This window comes from Neophocaena asiaeorientalis, unplaced genomic scaffold, assembly GCF_003031525.2.
Source record: "Neophocaena asiaeorientalis asiaeorientalis breed wild unplaced genomic scaffold, Neophocaena_asiaeorientalis_V1.1 scaffold78, whole genome shotgun sequence".
Classification (NCBI taxonomy): Eukaryota; Metazoa; Chordata; class Mammalia; order Artiodactyla; family Phocoenidae; genus Neophocaena; species Neophocaena asiaeorientalis.
In genome coordinates this window covers 16,311,672-16,327,769 of record NW_020175018.1, presented here as the reverse complement: position 1 = coordinate 16,327,769, position 16,098 = coordinate 16,311,672, and the positions used below count along the sequence as shown (strand labels likewise).

Sequence of the window (16,098 nt, the reverse complement as noted above, 5' to 3'; positions counted from 1 at the left end):
GGGGGGCCAAAACGGGGGGGGCCCCGCGTACCAAAAAAAAAAAAAAAAAAAAAAAGAATGACCAGAGCGGTAGCGATGGGGCAGGTGGAGTTGGGATGGGCACCACAGCAAAGGGCAAAGGGGTCAGAAAAGCAGAGCTTCACTTTGGGACGGAAGCAGTGAATAGGCTGGAAGGGGAATCTCATCTCATCTCAGGAAAGAAAAACGTCTTACACCCACATGGAAGAATCAGGGCTTCTTGTGCTGTGAGGAAGTCAGTCCTGAGTTGCCCAGACCTGGCTGAGGCTGGCCCACGTGTGTCTTAAAACGAACTCTCCCCAGCTTGGCAGTAACTCCACTGCAGGCTTTTTGTATTGATAAATTCATTACATTGCTAGGCAGTGTCTTCCGCATATCTAGCTTAATAACCACGTCATGATCACCTTGGCTGATTTAGATGATGTCAGTTTACGAAATTATGGCTTAGATCCATCTTCTCTTTCCCCTTTCCCTCTGCCCTCCCTGAATTATTCCTGAGGAAGAAACCAATTAATAGTAGCTTGACTCCTGTAATGCAGCCTGCTGTACAATACAGCAATGCCTAATGGAGTTTTAATTTCCCCACGGTGAGTCAATATTTGTTTTAAGAAAGAAAAATGTCACCATAAACCACTGTCCCAAATGAATTTGGTAGCACAGAGGGTGAGAGAGACTTCTTCTTTAGGTAAACAGTGAAGGAGACTGGATTTGGGGTTGCAAGGGTCTGTCTTCACAAACAGGGTTGCTTATGGTTTCTGCTTCCTCCTTCAGACAAGGGTGCTTATTAAAGATTTTGCTTTGCAAATGCAGATAACTGTCAGAGGCTCACCCACTGTTTAAAGGGTCTGAAACAAAGTCATTATAATGTAGAAGAGGAACAATTTATTCTGGCCTATTAATAACTTGTGGGGAGCAGGGAGGGAAACATAACACGAGGCATCCCTGTGTGAAGACATCATGGGTGTTCCTTATTTCCCCCAACTAGGGTTGCATGCGGAAACCAGATCCTACTTTTTAAACAACGGATTAGACTCTTCGGGACCGTGCGAGGAAACAGAGCTCTGCAATGCCCTCTCTCATAATAAGTCTGGCCAAAAATGATGTCGCTCATCCTGTTGAAAGATAGTTTCATTTCCTCCTCAAAATTGGTATGAAAAATTTGCCTTGCCAAATGAACACTGTATACTGAACTTGTCAAATCCTTTCTCCTGACACAAATAAAAGATAACATTGGGTGGCAGCATGTAAAACAGCTCTGACAAGATAGCAAAGGGAGACAAAGAAATATACATATTTTGATTCTCTCTGTTTTAGAAGCTGGTAGCCGGGGGGAGGCGGCCAGCAGCCGAATGACTGGCCAGCTTTGGATGCTTCAGGTAACAATTGAACAAGTCACTTTCATGTCGATTTTCAATGGTATAATGACCCTGTTTCCAATTAGCCAAAACATGACAAAAACCTCAACTTTTGTAGTGGCACAGACTGCCAGGGAGAAGACGAACTGAGTGACAACGTTCCTCATTCAAAAGTTCACGGGTGAACCTCACGGCTGTAATTACTAGTTCTAACGCAGTGGGATATTTATTGCTGGTGTGTTTAAAAATAAATAAGGTAAATGATCACCCTTTCATTAGATCTGTACTCATATCATATAAGTGTCTTTTTTTTCCTATTAAAATTGTTGATTGAAGGCCGTTAGCTGTTTATCAGCTCGAAATTACATTTCTGCTCTCTTAGGGGCTGCCGCCATTCAAAATCACAGTCAGCGCCTAGTTAGTAACAAGAAAAGACTCCTAAAACTGCAATTTCAGGGGGAAAAAAAAACACGAGCAAGAAACCCAGATTGCACCTTCATGTCCCCAAAGGCATCACGCTTCTTTGTTCTGCTAAGAAAAATTAACCTCAATCTCAGCTCCGGGTCCCCAGATTGATTATCATAGTCATTTAAATACTGTAATCTCATTTTCAGCATTGGGATAAGGGGAGGGGGTGAAAGAAGCCCTGGGAGGGGGGGAGGGGTGCGAGGCTGGAGAGAGAAAGAGAGCGAGCTGGGGAGGAGAGGGGAAAACAGAATAAATTATCTGACAAAGGGAAGCGGGCCTTTCTGCTCACAGAGTCTGGTTTAGATCCTTCCACTTGATTGGAAAAGTTGATGAAGTTTAAATGAAGCAGAATTAGAACCTCAGGCCACTGAGTATTGACGGGGGGGACGGGAGAACGTGCAATTCAATAGCCCCGGTTTCAGCAGAAAACAAGGGAAAGGCCTAAATGGCATAATCTTCAATCGAATCTAACATCCACACGGACAAGGCAGGGTAATGAGTTAGGCCAGATCAGGCCCGTTGGTTAAAGAAATTAATCCCTCCTGCCGCCTGCCCAAGCCAGGCTTTGATGCCCATTGTGTGGGCCCCTGTCCCAGTCTATCTAAATGCTAACGAACTGCGGGGGTAAGCAGGACTGTGCTTTTCTTTGCTGGCGTTAATCTGATAACAATTTGCTCTCTCTGATTAGGGGGGCGGGGAGGGGACGGGCGATGGGTGGGAGAGGAGGAGGGGACACCTTCCCTTTGAAAGGGGGAGGCCATTCTGGTCAGCCTGGATGGAGGTTTCACCCCTCACCCCCAGCCAGCCAGCCTGGCTCCTGGCCGGCCAGCAGACACACATGTACAGCATAACCTAAACTCCAGGATTCTGTAGGAAGCCAAGTATCCACGCTCCTTTTCTCTGTATGCCTTGTTTCTTCTTGAGACAGTATGTGGTGACACAAAAGTGCAAGCTTTACCTTAAGCCACCCTGACCCGCTGCCAGCCTTCCTCCCTACCACACTTCTTCGCCTTCAGTCTTTCCCTCCAAACACACCCAAGTTCTCAGCATCCAGTTTCTCACCTTGTCTGGTCATTTTCTACATCTAAAATGACCTGCTTCCTCCTCTCAGGCCCGCTGAGTCCTGCTTGGTCATCCAGCAACTCCATCAGGCTTTTTTGGACCTCTCCAGGCCACGGACCCTCTTCCTGTTTTGTATGTCTTGTATGTTATAGCCTTAGAGAAACAGCAATGTCTAGGGGTGTGTGTGTGTGTGTGTGTGTGTGTGTGTGTGTGTGTGTGTGTGCGTGTGTGTGTGCACTCCTGGTGTGGCATATGTGCCCAACTGTGTAATCTCCTTGAGAACAGAAAGTATACCTCTGGATGAAGTTAACTCTTTAGATAGATGGAGATGGAGATGGACCAGACTCTTCTCTCCCATCAGGACAAAGGAGTCTCTGGGGTGATGGACACTGTGGCATAACGTATAAGGACCATGACAAGCTGTGGACTCATACAAGCCACAGTCCAAGCCCCACTCTGCTATTTGCCCTCTGTGTGACCTTGGGCATGTTATGAGTCTTTCTGAGCTCCGACCTTGCCTAGTTGAGATCATATAGGTAAAAGTCTGGCACATAGCAGGTATTCAACAATGGGTACTGTTGGTGTCACCACGTTCTTTTGATTCGCACAGTGGTTAGGACCTCAGGCTGCAGAGTCCCAGACCTGGCTTGAAGCCTGGCTCCTCCACACACATGCTGGACGACTGTGGGCAAGTTGTGTAGCTTCTCTAAGCCTCAGTTTCCCCATCTGTAAAATGGGAATGACAGCAATCCTGCCTCTTAGGATTGCGGCAGAGGTTTAAGGGAGGTGATGCCTAAGAAGGGCCAGCACAGTGCCTGGCACATAGTGGGCTCCACGAAGGGCAGCTGCTGTCGGCTGGCACAGAGAGGGTGTCAGCTGGCCAAATGGGTCACCAGCCAGGAGCTTCCTGGAAACCCAGACTCCAGGCCTCAGCCTCCAGGCACCCTCCCACTCCGGGAGAAGTCAGGCCCGCGAGCATCCTGCCAGGAGATCCTGGGAGGATCTGCCGCCAGGAGCACGCGACTGCCTAAGGAAAGATGGGGCTTTCAGAAGCCCCAGGCAGATGCTTTTAGAAGGGAAGTTTCTGAAAGACTTGCGTAAATCTCCGAATTTATGCCCACTGGGTGCCTAGAGAGAGAGCAAAATCTTGAGTGACAATTTATAAAGGTTTTGAAGGCAGACACGAAGCCCGGCACCCGGTCCTAAGGGATCCTTCGGAATCACCTCAGCAGGCTCCCTCAAACGACCTGGGGAAAATTCAGAGCATGACAGACCAGGGGCTTGTTTAACTTGCGGAAAGTAAACAAATCGCAGCCACTAACCCTAAACCATCGCGCTGCTCGTCCCGCCCGTGGTGCTCCAAACATGCAGCCTGGTAGGAGACCAGGATGCAGTGAACGTGTCTGTCCCAGCACGGTAGGGCTCTTGGTGATTCCTTCAGTCAACCCGCAGCATCCTGCAACCAGGAGTGGGTACCTTGGTCCCCATCAACGCTGGGAGGGAGGGGCTGGCACTTAGACCTACTGTTGCTTTCTGGACTTCTCTCAGCCCTCTGTTCTCTGTCTTGTTTATCCTACTTGCTCTGGCCCCTGCAGCTCTCAAATCCAACCGGGAGCCCGGCCGGACCTGGCCTCACTCTCTGCCTAGCCTCCTCTCAGCATTTGCCTCCCCTGATGCTTCACTGCAGCCTCCTGAATTCCAAGTTCCTCCTTGCCTTGGAGGCACAAAACCTCTTATTTTGCCTAGAACAGTCTCTATCTACTGCCCACCCAAACACAGACACACACACACTCCCACCAGCATGCCATAACTGACCACTCTATTCATCCCAGGAGGTTGGGCTGAGATGTCACATCCTTGGACTTGAACTTGCATAGCCTCCCGGCACCGCAGCCGCCTCCACAGTGCTTAACCCTAGGGAAGAGGTAGTTGCCCTATTGTCTGTCTTCACCAGGGCTTTGAGCTGCCTGCAGGCAGGAACTCAGGCTCTCTTGCCCACAGAGGTCTCCCCAGGCCCAGCACGCTGCCTGGCACCTAATAGCCCCTCGAAAAACATTTTGCAAAGGGTCCAATAAGCAAATGAAGGGGAGGCTCCCAGCAGTTCTCAGGGAGAAAGCCATTCAGATGCGTAGAAATCAAGGCTTTGGGACATTCCAGGGACTCACTCAAGGTTTCAGAGCCAATAAGAGTGTGCAGGAGACTGGGAGCTCATGACTGTGGTCATGGGGCCTGGAGTGTCTGGTCCAGGGGAAGTGTGCAGTGCTGAATGCATGAATGAATGAATGCATGAATAGATGATGGAAGGATGGATGGATGGATGACACACAGCCTAGAGAGGAACTGAGGCCTCTCAAATCTGGCGATCCAGTGCATTTTCCCCCTCCCACCTCCCCCTGAATATCCTTTTTCCTAGAAAGCTTTTTCTCCCCCCGTCAAAAGTTGATTTACCCTGAAGCTAATGAAGCTTAGGTTTCAGGGCCCCTCTTTGTACCGGGCCCCTTCCAAGGCCTTGGACTTCATTTCCAACGTCATTTTAAATTTTGTACTGTTTCTTTTTTATTTGTTTGTTTGTTTGTTTTTGGCCACACCATGCGGCTTGCAGGATCTTAGTTCCCTGGCCAGAGACTGAACCAGGGCCCCAGCAGTAGAAGTGAGAGCCCTAACCACTGGCCCACCAGGGAATTCCCTGTACTCTGTTTCTTAAAAAGAGATCCCTGAATTGCATGAGCTACAGGCCACACAATACCTGCCTCCACCTCTGCCCCCACCTCACCTGACTCATCTTGGTGTCAAGATTCAGCTCTAGCCATCCAGTCTAGGAGACCTTCCCTCGCCTCCCCGCATCCAGGCACAGCTGCCGCTCAAGCGCTGAGCACGAATCCCATCCAGACGGCCGTCACCACATCTGTACCACGTTGCTGTTTGTTTCGATGCCTGTTTCTGTCTACGAGATTGTAAGCTCTTTGAGGGCAAAGCCTATACCCAGATTGGTCTACCCCCGTATCCTTGGTGCCAAGCTCTGTGTCTCGTACACAAGCAGTTAATTCTGTTAATTCAAGCAGTGAGTGAATGCGTCTGCCACTGCTTTCCTCAGAGAATCCTAGAGTTGTCTGTTCTTGTCCATTTCAGACCTTTGCTCAGGCCAGCCCCTCCCCTGGAGCTGCTCCTCTCCTTTCCAGCCACTGGAATCCAACCCACCCTGCAGCCCCAGCCCAGGTGCACAAGCTGCCCTGGGTGCTCCAACGCTGCTCCCACCTTCACTCCCAAATATGCCTCTCAGCACCTCTCCCTTCTGCCTTCGATAACTTTTATTAGTGGTTTTAATGTGCAAAGTCTGGTTCTTCCATAAACTCCTTGGAAACAAATTCTTAAACCTCTTGCGTTTCCACCAGCGCCTTGTGCATTATAGGTGTGTGATAAATATTTGCTCAATGACTGAGGGGCTCATTAATAGTTTCAGGTGCATATCAAACAAGAATTTTAAGTCAGTGTCCCTGTTCTTAAAGATCTCTGGGAGACAGCGGGAAAATGTGAATGGAATTCATAACGGGAGCATTAAAAGGGCATTTTAGTGTGGTAATATGGCCAGACTGACTAGTGTCCAGCAAAATTGCCCCAAAAAGTTGCCAGCAAATTTTCCAGTTCCCTCAACTGCAAAGCTATGGCCATAAGATCGCCTCTCTCCATGTCTTTTGGGGCGCCCCCATCTTTGCAGGAGGCTGCGGCCTCTGAGCTTCGGCTAGCTGGGGCTTTTTCTCTGCTGTGGCGAGGCAGCTTGGATGCTGTGCCATTGGTCCCAAATGGCCAGCCACCTGCCAGTGATGTGGCCTTTCACTAATGTTGTACCTTGAAATCAAAGCGCTTCTGATTCTCCACTTTCATTCCTCTGGACAAAACACAAAAGATTTTGATCCACACAAAGAAATTTATCTTGTTCGCTTCTGTGTTCATTGGTCCCCCCCAATATGTATTGTTTGGTTCATATAAAAGATCAAAAAACCCCTCTTTCTAGCTCATTATGTGTTCTCTACAATGCTCTTGGCGAGCTATTCTCCCCCTGTGTGCCCTTCATGTTGACCTTTCTGCTCATTGACCCACATCAGTCAGTTTCTTGACCGAACCCTGATGTGCCTTTAAATTATTGGGTGGAAAAATACAGCTGTTTTCTTTATAAAGCACATTGACTTGCTTCTCTGAAATGCTGTACTTCATTCCACAACGAGAGTGTAAGGGCTAGGCTGGGACTCTGGTCCACCGTGAGCTTAATTTTTGCTGGACCAAATCAATTCCGTTTTAAATCCTAAATGAGTTCATGCTGAGAAAAACACAACCAAAGCAAGCCCTCGGAAGGTAATGCGCCAGGGAAACAAAGCTTGTGCGGCGGTCAGTGATTACTCAACAAACCAGCCCCTACGCTAATCAGTTTATCTCTTGAATTATAGAGCCTCACTCTGTGGATTGTTAGAAATGCTTTCTATTTTTTTAAACTCCAACGTGGGTGAGGCTGGAGACAGATAAGCCCTGACAGAAACCAGCAAATGTATGGAACCTGGAACTAAGGAAAAGGAAACGGATTCAAGAGGGGGAACTTAAAATGGCCATAAAAGGTCCAGTGGTTAGGACTCCACGCTTCCACTGCAGGGGGCCTGGGCTCAATCCCTGGTCGAAGAACTAAGATCCCGCAAGACGCATGGCACGCCAATAAATAAATAAAAATTTTTTAATTAAAAGAAATAAAATGGCCATAAAACGAATGGAGTCAGGGGATGGAAGCAAACAATGGATAGAGAAGCAATTAAACGAAACCATCTCATTTCTATAATCTTTGTATTACATTCAAGAGACCCTGGACCGTGGATGAACTAACAATGAATTCTCCACATGCTGATGTTTTTCTGGTCCAGCGTTTCTCAGCCTCAGCACTATTGGCATTTGGGGAGATGATTCCCTTTTTGGGGGGGGTGCAGGCATCCTGTGCATTGTTGGACGGCATCCTTGGCTTCTACCCACTAGATGCTGGTAGCAGCCCCCTTCCCGGTTGTGATAACCGAAAGCATCTCCTGACATGGCCAGATGTTCCCTGGGGAGCAAAATTGCCCCCCCCGCCCCAGTTGAGGACCACTGGTCTACTTCCAGAATGTCATAATCTCTTCCATAAGACAGTGTCTCGTTTAAATCAGTCTTTATTACATCCTTGAGGAGTAAACAAGGTAGTTATTAGCACCCATACTTCACAAATGAGGAAACAGGCTTGGACATTAAGCCGCTTGGCCAAGAACCCTCAAGAGAGCTAGAAACCGAATTGTTTTCACCCTTAGCCAGGGCGAGCCCACCTGCTTCAGGGCACACAGTCTCAGGAAGCATGAGATGGGGTGGGCAACAGTAATTTTCAACAAGAGCACAAAGTGGAAGAAGATAAGCCCTTGAGTGGATTCGTCTCGTGATACATTTATAAGTTCAGATTTAAGACATTTACCTAAAGTCGATTGAGAGAATAAGGTTGTCTTGACGAACGAAGTGTTAGAAGCAGGATAATGGAAAAAAACAAAAGTGCCCACGTATTAAGTGCCCTCCTGGGCCTGGCACACCTGTGTCATCTCATGGAACCCTCACAACTCCCCCATGGCTGGTGCCAACTGTAACAGCCCATTTTACAGAGAGGAAACTGAGGCTCAAAGGTAAATAACCTCACGCGTGGCACAGCAAGAAAGCGGCTGAGACAGAACGTGCCCTGGGATCTGCCTGGCTCCATGGCCTGACATCTACACCGCCTTTGTCTCCAGTGTGGTGGCTGCAGTTTTATATCTGCCTGGGCTACCAGCTTATATTTTAAAATTAATTTTTATTGGAGTATAGTTGCTTTACAATGTTGTGTTAGTTTCTACTGTACAGCAAAATAAATCAGCTATACATATACATATATCCCCTCTGTTTTGGATTTCCTTCCCATTTAGGTCACCACAGTGCATTAAGTAGAGTTCCCTGTGCTATCCAACTTATTGCTGTATCTTTTGTGATGGTATGAAAACACCAGCTGCAGCCTGGAATTGTTTTCACAGTCCTCGTTTACACGATTCAGGAGCTTGAAAGGAGAGTCAAGGGGCGATTTCATTTAAAGCTGAATTGTTATCAACAACCAACAAATGCTCACATCCTGTTTTTGTTTTTGTTTTTTCAACAAATACAAAAGTCAGACAAGAAGCACCCGACACTTACATTATATGCTAAAACCAACCAAAATGTAGTACGATTGTGACTGTCTGTGCCTTTGTTTCTTTTTGCCCAGCCAGCCAGAGGGTCCTGGAGCGATGGCCCAGCAGATGTGTCTGGGGTTTAACAGAGCCCGGTTCCCAGGGCCACAGCAATCACTCTGCACACTGGCCTCCAGAAACGGATTTACCCAGCCTAGAAGTCCAGCAAGGTCTGAGCTTGGTTCCAATCCTCCCGGTCTGTGACACATTCACTGCAGGACCAGCACAAACACAGAACCAACGCCCCAAAATGAACCAATTCAAATCATTGCTAACAAGCTGGTGGTCTCCACTGTTAGCATTTCATATAGAATACTTTTAATTGTGTTTCCTTCCCATTATACTTTGTAAACAGTTAAAGATGCATTTTCTTAACAAGCAGTTTGAATCAGACACTTTATGAGGACTCTGATGCTTCTAGAGACAGGTGAATGACTTGAAAATCACTGAAATTAGAAATAGGGGTTTGGGGCTTCCCTGGTGGTGCAGTAGTTAAGAATCCGCCTGCCAACGCAGGGGACACAGATTTGAGCCCTGGTCCGGGAAGATCCCACATGCCTCAAAGCAGCTAAGCCCGTGCACCACAACTACTGAGCCCGCGTGCCACAACTACTGAAGCTCACGCACCTAGAGCCCCGTGCTCTGCAACCAGAGAAGCCACCGCAATGAGAAGCCTGCGCACTGCAACGAAGAGTAGCCCCGGCTCGCCGCAACTAGAGAAAGCCCGCGTGCGGCAACAAAGACCCAACGCAGCCAAAAATAAATAAATAAATAAAAGTTTTAAAAAAGAGAGAAAGAAATAGGGGGTTGAAATTTTGTCTGCAGGACCAGTCGTAAATCAAGAAAACTTTCTCTTTCAAATACAGGAAAAGTGGCCTAAATTCTACTATGAGCAGCCCTTGAGCCTGGAAGATTCTGGAAGGTGCTGGAAGCCACTGCTGACTTGTTCATCCAGGACTCAGAATTCTTCCTGGAGGAACGGCCTTCCAGCCACTGACCTGAGAGGAGTGTTCAGAAGGGGGCTGAGCTCCTCCCCCAGGAACCCGCATTCTGAGGTCTTCATTAACGTTTCAAAGCCAAAGCCCCCCTTTTTTAGAGGGACAAAGAGGAACGCGGGCCCCTCCTCCAGCAGATCTGTCCCACACACCCCGGGTGGTGGTAAAAAGCCTGGGCGGGAGCAGGTCTCCTTTCCGAACCGACCACAGGGCTGGGCACTGCTGCAGCCCCTGCTTGCTCGCCCTTGCTCACCGGAGGATGCGCCTGGGTGCCAGGAAGCTGGAAGCTTTGATTTAAAAAGAAGAAAAAAAGGACCGAGAGAGAAAGAGTTGCAGGGATCGACAACCCCGTAGCTTTCCCTAGAAAAACGAAAGCTGCCCACCAGCCTGCCGAGACTGGGTCCTTAAGATGGGCAGCTCAGTTTCAGCCCCCCTTCCTTGTGTTTTACTTTCTCCAGTTACATTGTAAATTGAACGTAAAAGGATCTGAGCAATCAAAGGCATATTCTCTGCAATATGTAGCGGAATATAACATTTTCCCATTTCACTCAAACATGATAAAAATACTGACCTACGCTGGGCTGTTTGCCCGACGGTGTGTTTGTCTGCCCACCTTCTTTGCATTTGTGTCTACCTGCATGCCGATGTTCACCAGCGTCAATATTTATTAGAGATGTTAGGCTCTTAGTGTGGCTGAGTGTGGTTGCCTAATTTTGTAGAGCATCCAATTTGGACACACTGGCTCTAAATAAACGCTTCCCTGTGATGACGACGATAAGGATCCCAGCAGCGGCGCTGAGTCTTAGGAGATAGAACTCGGGTTGGGGTGAAAATCTATGAACCCTTAGGATCTAAGGAGGGTCGAGTCATCTAGTCCCGGAGGGCTGAGTTTCTCCCAATCTCCCCCCCTGATCAGAATCTACCTTTTCACCCTTCAAGGTCCAGTTTCAGGACTGTGCCTTTATAAAGCCTTCTGAGTCGTGCTCAGGGCTTCCTCCCCCCAAATCTGAACCTTTCCGGGTAGTGCAGAAACTTGAAACTTACAGGGGGTGACCCATGACATTGCTTATCTTATTATCTGTGTGTGTGTGTGTGTGTGTGTGCGTGCACGCGCACGCACAATCGTAAGAGCTAATGCTTCCTGAGAGCTTTCTTGGATGCAGGGGCTATGCTAAGCAATATATATGTCATACGTACGAAATCCACATATATAATGATACGTGTAGATATTCTGTCTCCCCAGCTAAATAATTAACGCCTTATGGGCAAGAGCTAAGTTCTGAACTTGTTTCTACGCCTCCAAGAGAGCTTAGGATGGTGAGGAGTACTCAGTAAACATTCAATAAATATTTCTTGGCTGTCAACAAATCCCAAGAGATTAGTAGAGCTCACGCTGGAAGGAATGTTGAGTGAAACAATAATGGAATCGGATTCACCGACGAACATTTTTTTGACTGCCTGATGTACAGGTATAACCAGTCTGGGTTGTCATTCATTAACTAATTGTGTATCGCGGCCAAAGAGCATGGGTCTGGAAGTCAGGTGACATAACTCTCATCCCACTTCTGTGACCAGGTCAGGGTAGTGCCTTGGGCGAGTCTCTTCCCCTCTCTGGGTCTTAATAGCCTCAAAAAAGGAATTGGGCTAGATGGCTGTAAACCTCCTTCCAACCCCAGAATGATGTGATTCTATAGCTCTATCTACAAATGCACACGCTTCTTGTTTGTGACATAAAGCCCCACAGAAAAACAAAGTCGGCGAGAAATTATGAAAAACATCGGGTGCCGTGATCATTTGCACCCTCTAAGGATGCTCAATTCAATAAATTCCACCCCTGTACCTAGCCTGCCTCTCCAGGGCGACAGAAGATTCAAGGCTGTCAGTGGAGCAAACCAAACAGTCTCTCCCCATAATTGTATTGACAGGATATCAGCCGAGTTCCGATGGCAGGAAGGGTGCACCCTGACAGGTTCTGTAAAGGAGCCTTGAAGGCTATTGTAGCAGGATCCTCTGTTGAGTCACAGAGTTCTGGGGAAATGGGAATCAAGCAGGGAGAAGCTTGGCTCTTTCTCTATTTAATTTTATTCTTCCCAGAGAGTCACATTTGAAGGGAAACTGGCTAACCACACGTCACTTTATACAATAGAATAGGTGCCCTTTCTAATGGAAAACATTTACATCTTCTTGTGGCCACATTAAAACATGGAGCTGATTCAATCAGCCCCACTCAATAGCCAGTTGGCTTGGTTTTAAATGAGGCAAAGAGTTGTTGAGCTCTTGCTGATACAATATCTGCTTGGATGTCTGAGGTTTTCACTTTTCACTTGGTTACGGTGGCATCTTGCAGACATGCTCTTGAATAACTGATGCGTGTACGTCCCGGTAAATTCCATGCGTGTGAAACAGCAGTGTTGTGTTTGTTCAGGCAGTGTGTCTGCATTGTAAATGAAAAAAAAAAAAAAATCCAGATCCTATTCACTGGAGAAAGCAAATCTGAGCAACAGCCCCCCAACATGGGGGAGTAAATGACTCTTTCTAAGGTGCTATGTTCCCCCAATACAGATGCAACCTTCAGATTCAGACTGAGACAAAACCAAAATAGACTTCAGTCCCAATCATTCTCCTGCAGACACCCCAGGCAGAGGGCACTCCCACCTCTGCTGCTCACAATGAGAACTCGCACAGAAACAAGGGTTTGAAAAGCTGGGATTGTGAAACTGACATGCCACAGTCAAGAAATCCACAAGCCACGCCTCAACAGAAATTTCAGCGACATATTATTTTTAAAAAGATTTTTTTAAAGGCTCTACCATCTTGGATACTTTCAATCTTCTTTTCTTGAGAGCTGAAAACCTCAAAGTTTTTTTCATCATTTAAATTCCCTTTAAAATAGAGGAAGCTTTTTGGAGTGGTAAAAGTAAAGCTGGGCAGGGAGCCAGGGAACGTAGCTTCTACCGCCAGCTCTGCCAGAACCTTGCACAAAGAACCCACCACAGACAGCCTCAGCGTCCCCAGTGTAACGAGGGGTCTGGAGGAGGTAACAATCAAGGTTACTCCTTGCTCTCAATGTTTCTGCAGCTTTCACTTAGGCCAGATTTTAGGAGAAAAATCTGGTAGCGGTGGTCAGTATTGAAATGTGGACATAATCTTAACTGCTACTGAAACTACCTTACGGCCCATCAAGAACTGGAGGGAGAAAAGTAAGAAGGAAAGACCTGCTTTCCTGACAGGAGACAAGCTGGGCACGATCACCAGGGCGCCCCCTGCTGCTTGAGCCGAGTCACCGCCGACGGGGCCGCCCTTCTCTGTGTCTCATGCTCTGAAGACAGAACCCTCGGTGGTGGGTCAGTGTCTCCTGCACATTTTCCAACCCAAAGTTCAAGTTCAGGAATCAGGACTGAATTCATCTGGAAGCTGTTCAGCTAGTGCCATCCGGAGGCCAAATACTGTCCTTCTTGATATGCAGCGCGAGCAAAAGGAAAAAAGGGAGGGGAAATGTTTACTTACAGATGTATGTTATACATGTTAAACACATGTATATTGTACATACACGTGTGTATGTGTGCATACATATATGTAAAGTGTATGTGTATATATCTATGCATATACCTATACGTATGTATGTGTCTCTATGGATATATTATAGCTTGGGGTGGACATCACACTTAATTCACCATGGAGAATAACTCCATTACGCTGTCCATTTTGTATTTAAGTAGGAAGGAGTTGGTCCACCAGTAACTGCTTGAGTAAAAGCAATGATCAGAGGCGAGGAAATTGATTCTCCCCTTGATCCCAGAGTGGTGAACCCCATCTGTCTGTGCCATCTGTCCTCTGAGAGGGGCTCTTCTCACCTAGAAATAAGTGAAGGACTTTGCTCCACTTTGGGAGGCCTAGGAAGGGGAGGTGTTAGATGGAAGGGTGCCTAGTGTGATAAGCCAGCTTCTCCCAGCTGCTGGCCCAGGAAACGGTTTGGGTAGGGCAAGAGGAGAGAATCCGTGTTTTCATAGGAGCCAGTTAACTCAGCTAATTCTACCACGATGTTAAGAAAGCCCAGGTTCCCTGTACGGAACAAACAAACAAAAAACTAACAACAACCAAAACCTCTGGGCTCTAAACAGCTCCTGGCGTTCAGATAAATAATTGTTACTGAATCCACGGTTATCACCTGCGCCTTCCACCCCCGGAATCTGGGGAACTGCGCGCATTTTTAAAGGCACACTGCCCTCCAGTGGCGCAAGGTAAAATTGCCCCATGACCAGCTTCCCAAGCGCCAAACTTCAACTTGACCTATCCTGGGGCCCCGGAAAGGCGCGTTGATGCCACGCCAGCGTTGGGTGATCACCAGTCCCGAAACGTGACTAATGTAAGGGAGCGTGAGATCAAAGAGGAGGCGACCTAGTTGGAAACCGCGGCTCCCTCGCTCGTTTGTGCCTGTGGGACCCCTGGGGCAGAGATTCGCGCTTTTTGTCTCTTACGGTCGTAATTCTGGTTAAGAGTATGATTGGGTGGAATATGAAGTGATGCTTCCAAGAGACGTACAGAACACTTGCTACATAACACCGATGTAGCAACAGCCCAGGCGTGCAAGGGAATCGAGAGAGGCGGCCTGCACCCTGCGAGGGCTGGCAGGTGGTAAGGACGCAGTCTGGGTGCTGCTACCTGTCTGTCACCCTGTGGGTTCACCCTGCGTGAATACATATGCAAATAGCCGCCAACTCGCAGGGATTACCTTATGCAATCTTCCCAATCACTCCCTTTAATGAGTGCTATTATCATCCCACTTTGAGGATGAGGAAACTGAGGCTCAGCGAGGCGATGAGGCCTGCCCGTGACCGCCCGGGGGTCCAGGTCTGTCTGGACCAGAGCTGGAGCTCCCAGTTGCCAGGCTCGGAGCGGAGCGGTGGGGCCGGGGCAGGACGGGTGGAGACCCGCGGCCGCGTGCGTGCCCAGTGAGGGGACGAGCGCAAGAGGGTGATGGGCGTGGGGACGGCTCACCTTGACGATGAGAGGGTTCTGAAACATGGAATCTCGCACGACCCCCAGCCTCTCGTTCTCCATGCCCGGTTGGATGTCGGCCACGGTCAGGGGCCGCCGCGGGGGCGGGCAGATCTGGCTGACCGTGCGGCGCACCGGCGGCTTCTTCTTCCATCGCGTGAGGTCGTGGCAGGGGGTCTTGGCTTCTGGCATCCTGGGGGGTCACGGGGAGTCGGCCAGCCGGCTGGATCCAGCGCGCTTCTCAGGTGGGGGGCCGGTGCGGAACTCGGATGGGCCCTCTGCCAGTCCCGGGACGCACCACCCGGACGCCGGGGTGGACACCGGACGCCGGGCTCCCTCCGGAGCGAGGCGCCCCCACCTCGCGCAGCCCCCTCGTTTCAAGGAGCACTAAGACCTACATAAGCCCCTCTGGTTCCTGAGAGCGTCTTCTGGGCGCCGCGCTGCGGATTCGAAAAGGAGAGAAAATCAAGGCCACCCCTTGAGGAAGAATGGAACCGTCCGTTTCCATGGCGACAGGACGCCAACGGCACTGGAACGGGGCTGGTCGATTTACTTTCAGGAAACTTTTTGGCGGTCACCTAAGTGGACGTGTTTCGAGTTTCCTTAAGTAGACCGGAGAAAAACCCAAGAATCACCACTGGGCTGTGTTAAAAGCGACGGAGTTCTAGAAGGCCATTTACACTTGACTTCCAGGTCAAAGACACACCCCACCCCCCACTCACCACGACCCCTCTCGCCGCCCCTCCCCCCTCCTCCCACCGACACACACACACACACACACACACACACACACACACAGCCCGGGGCAGAGCGTTACGTGTTTCAGAATGAAATAGAAATCCGCATTCCAAGCCTGATGTTATTGTTAATCCACTGGGTGATCTCAAATTAGTCACCTGTTGGGTCCTCAGTGTTTTCTTCTGTGAAGTGGGTACGGGGGAAAGTCTAGAG

The 16,098-nt window shown here is 48.8% G+C and overlaps 1 protein-coding gene across 1 annotated transcript in view; it reads right to left on the bottom strand.

Moving 5' to 3' along the window:
• Positions 1-15,505, bottom strand: part of CFAP77 (cilia and flagella associated protein 77) — a 131,508-nt gene extending 116,003 nt beyond the window's left edge. Inside the window, exon 1 of the mRNA XM_024762778.1 lies at positions 15,148-15,505. Coding sequence (XP_024618546.1) covers positions 15,148-15,339 — 192 coding nt within the window. The 5' untranslated portion in view covers positions 15,340-15,505. The remainder of the gene's footprint in view (positions 1-15,147) is intronic.
• Positions 15,506-16,098: the final 593 nt, after the last annotated feature.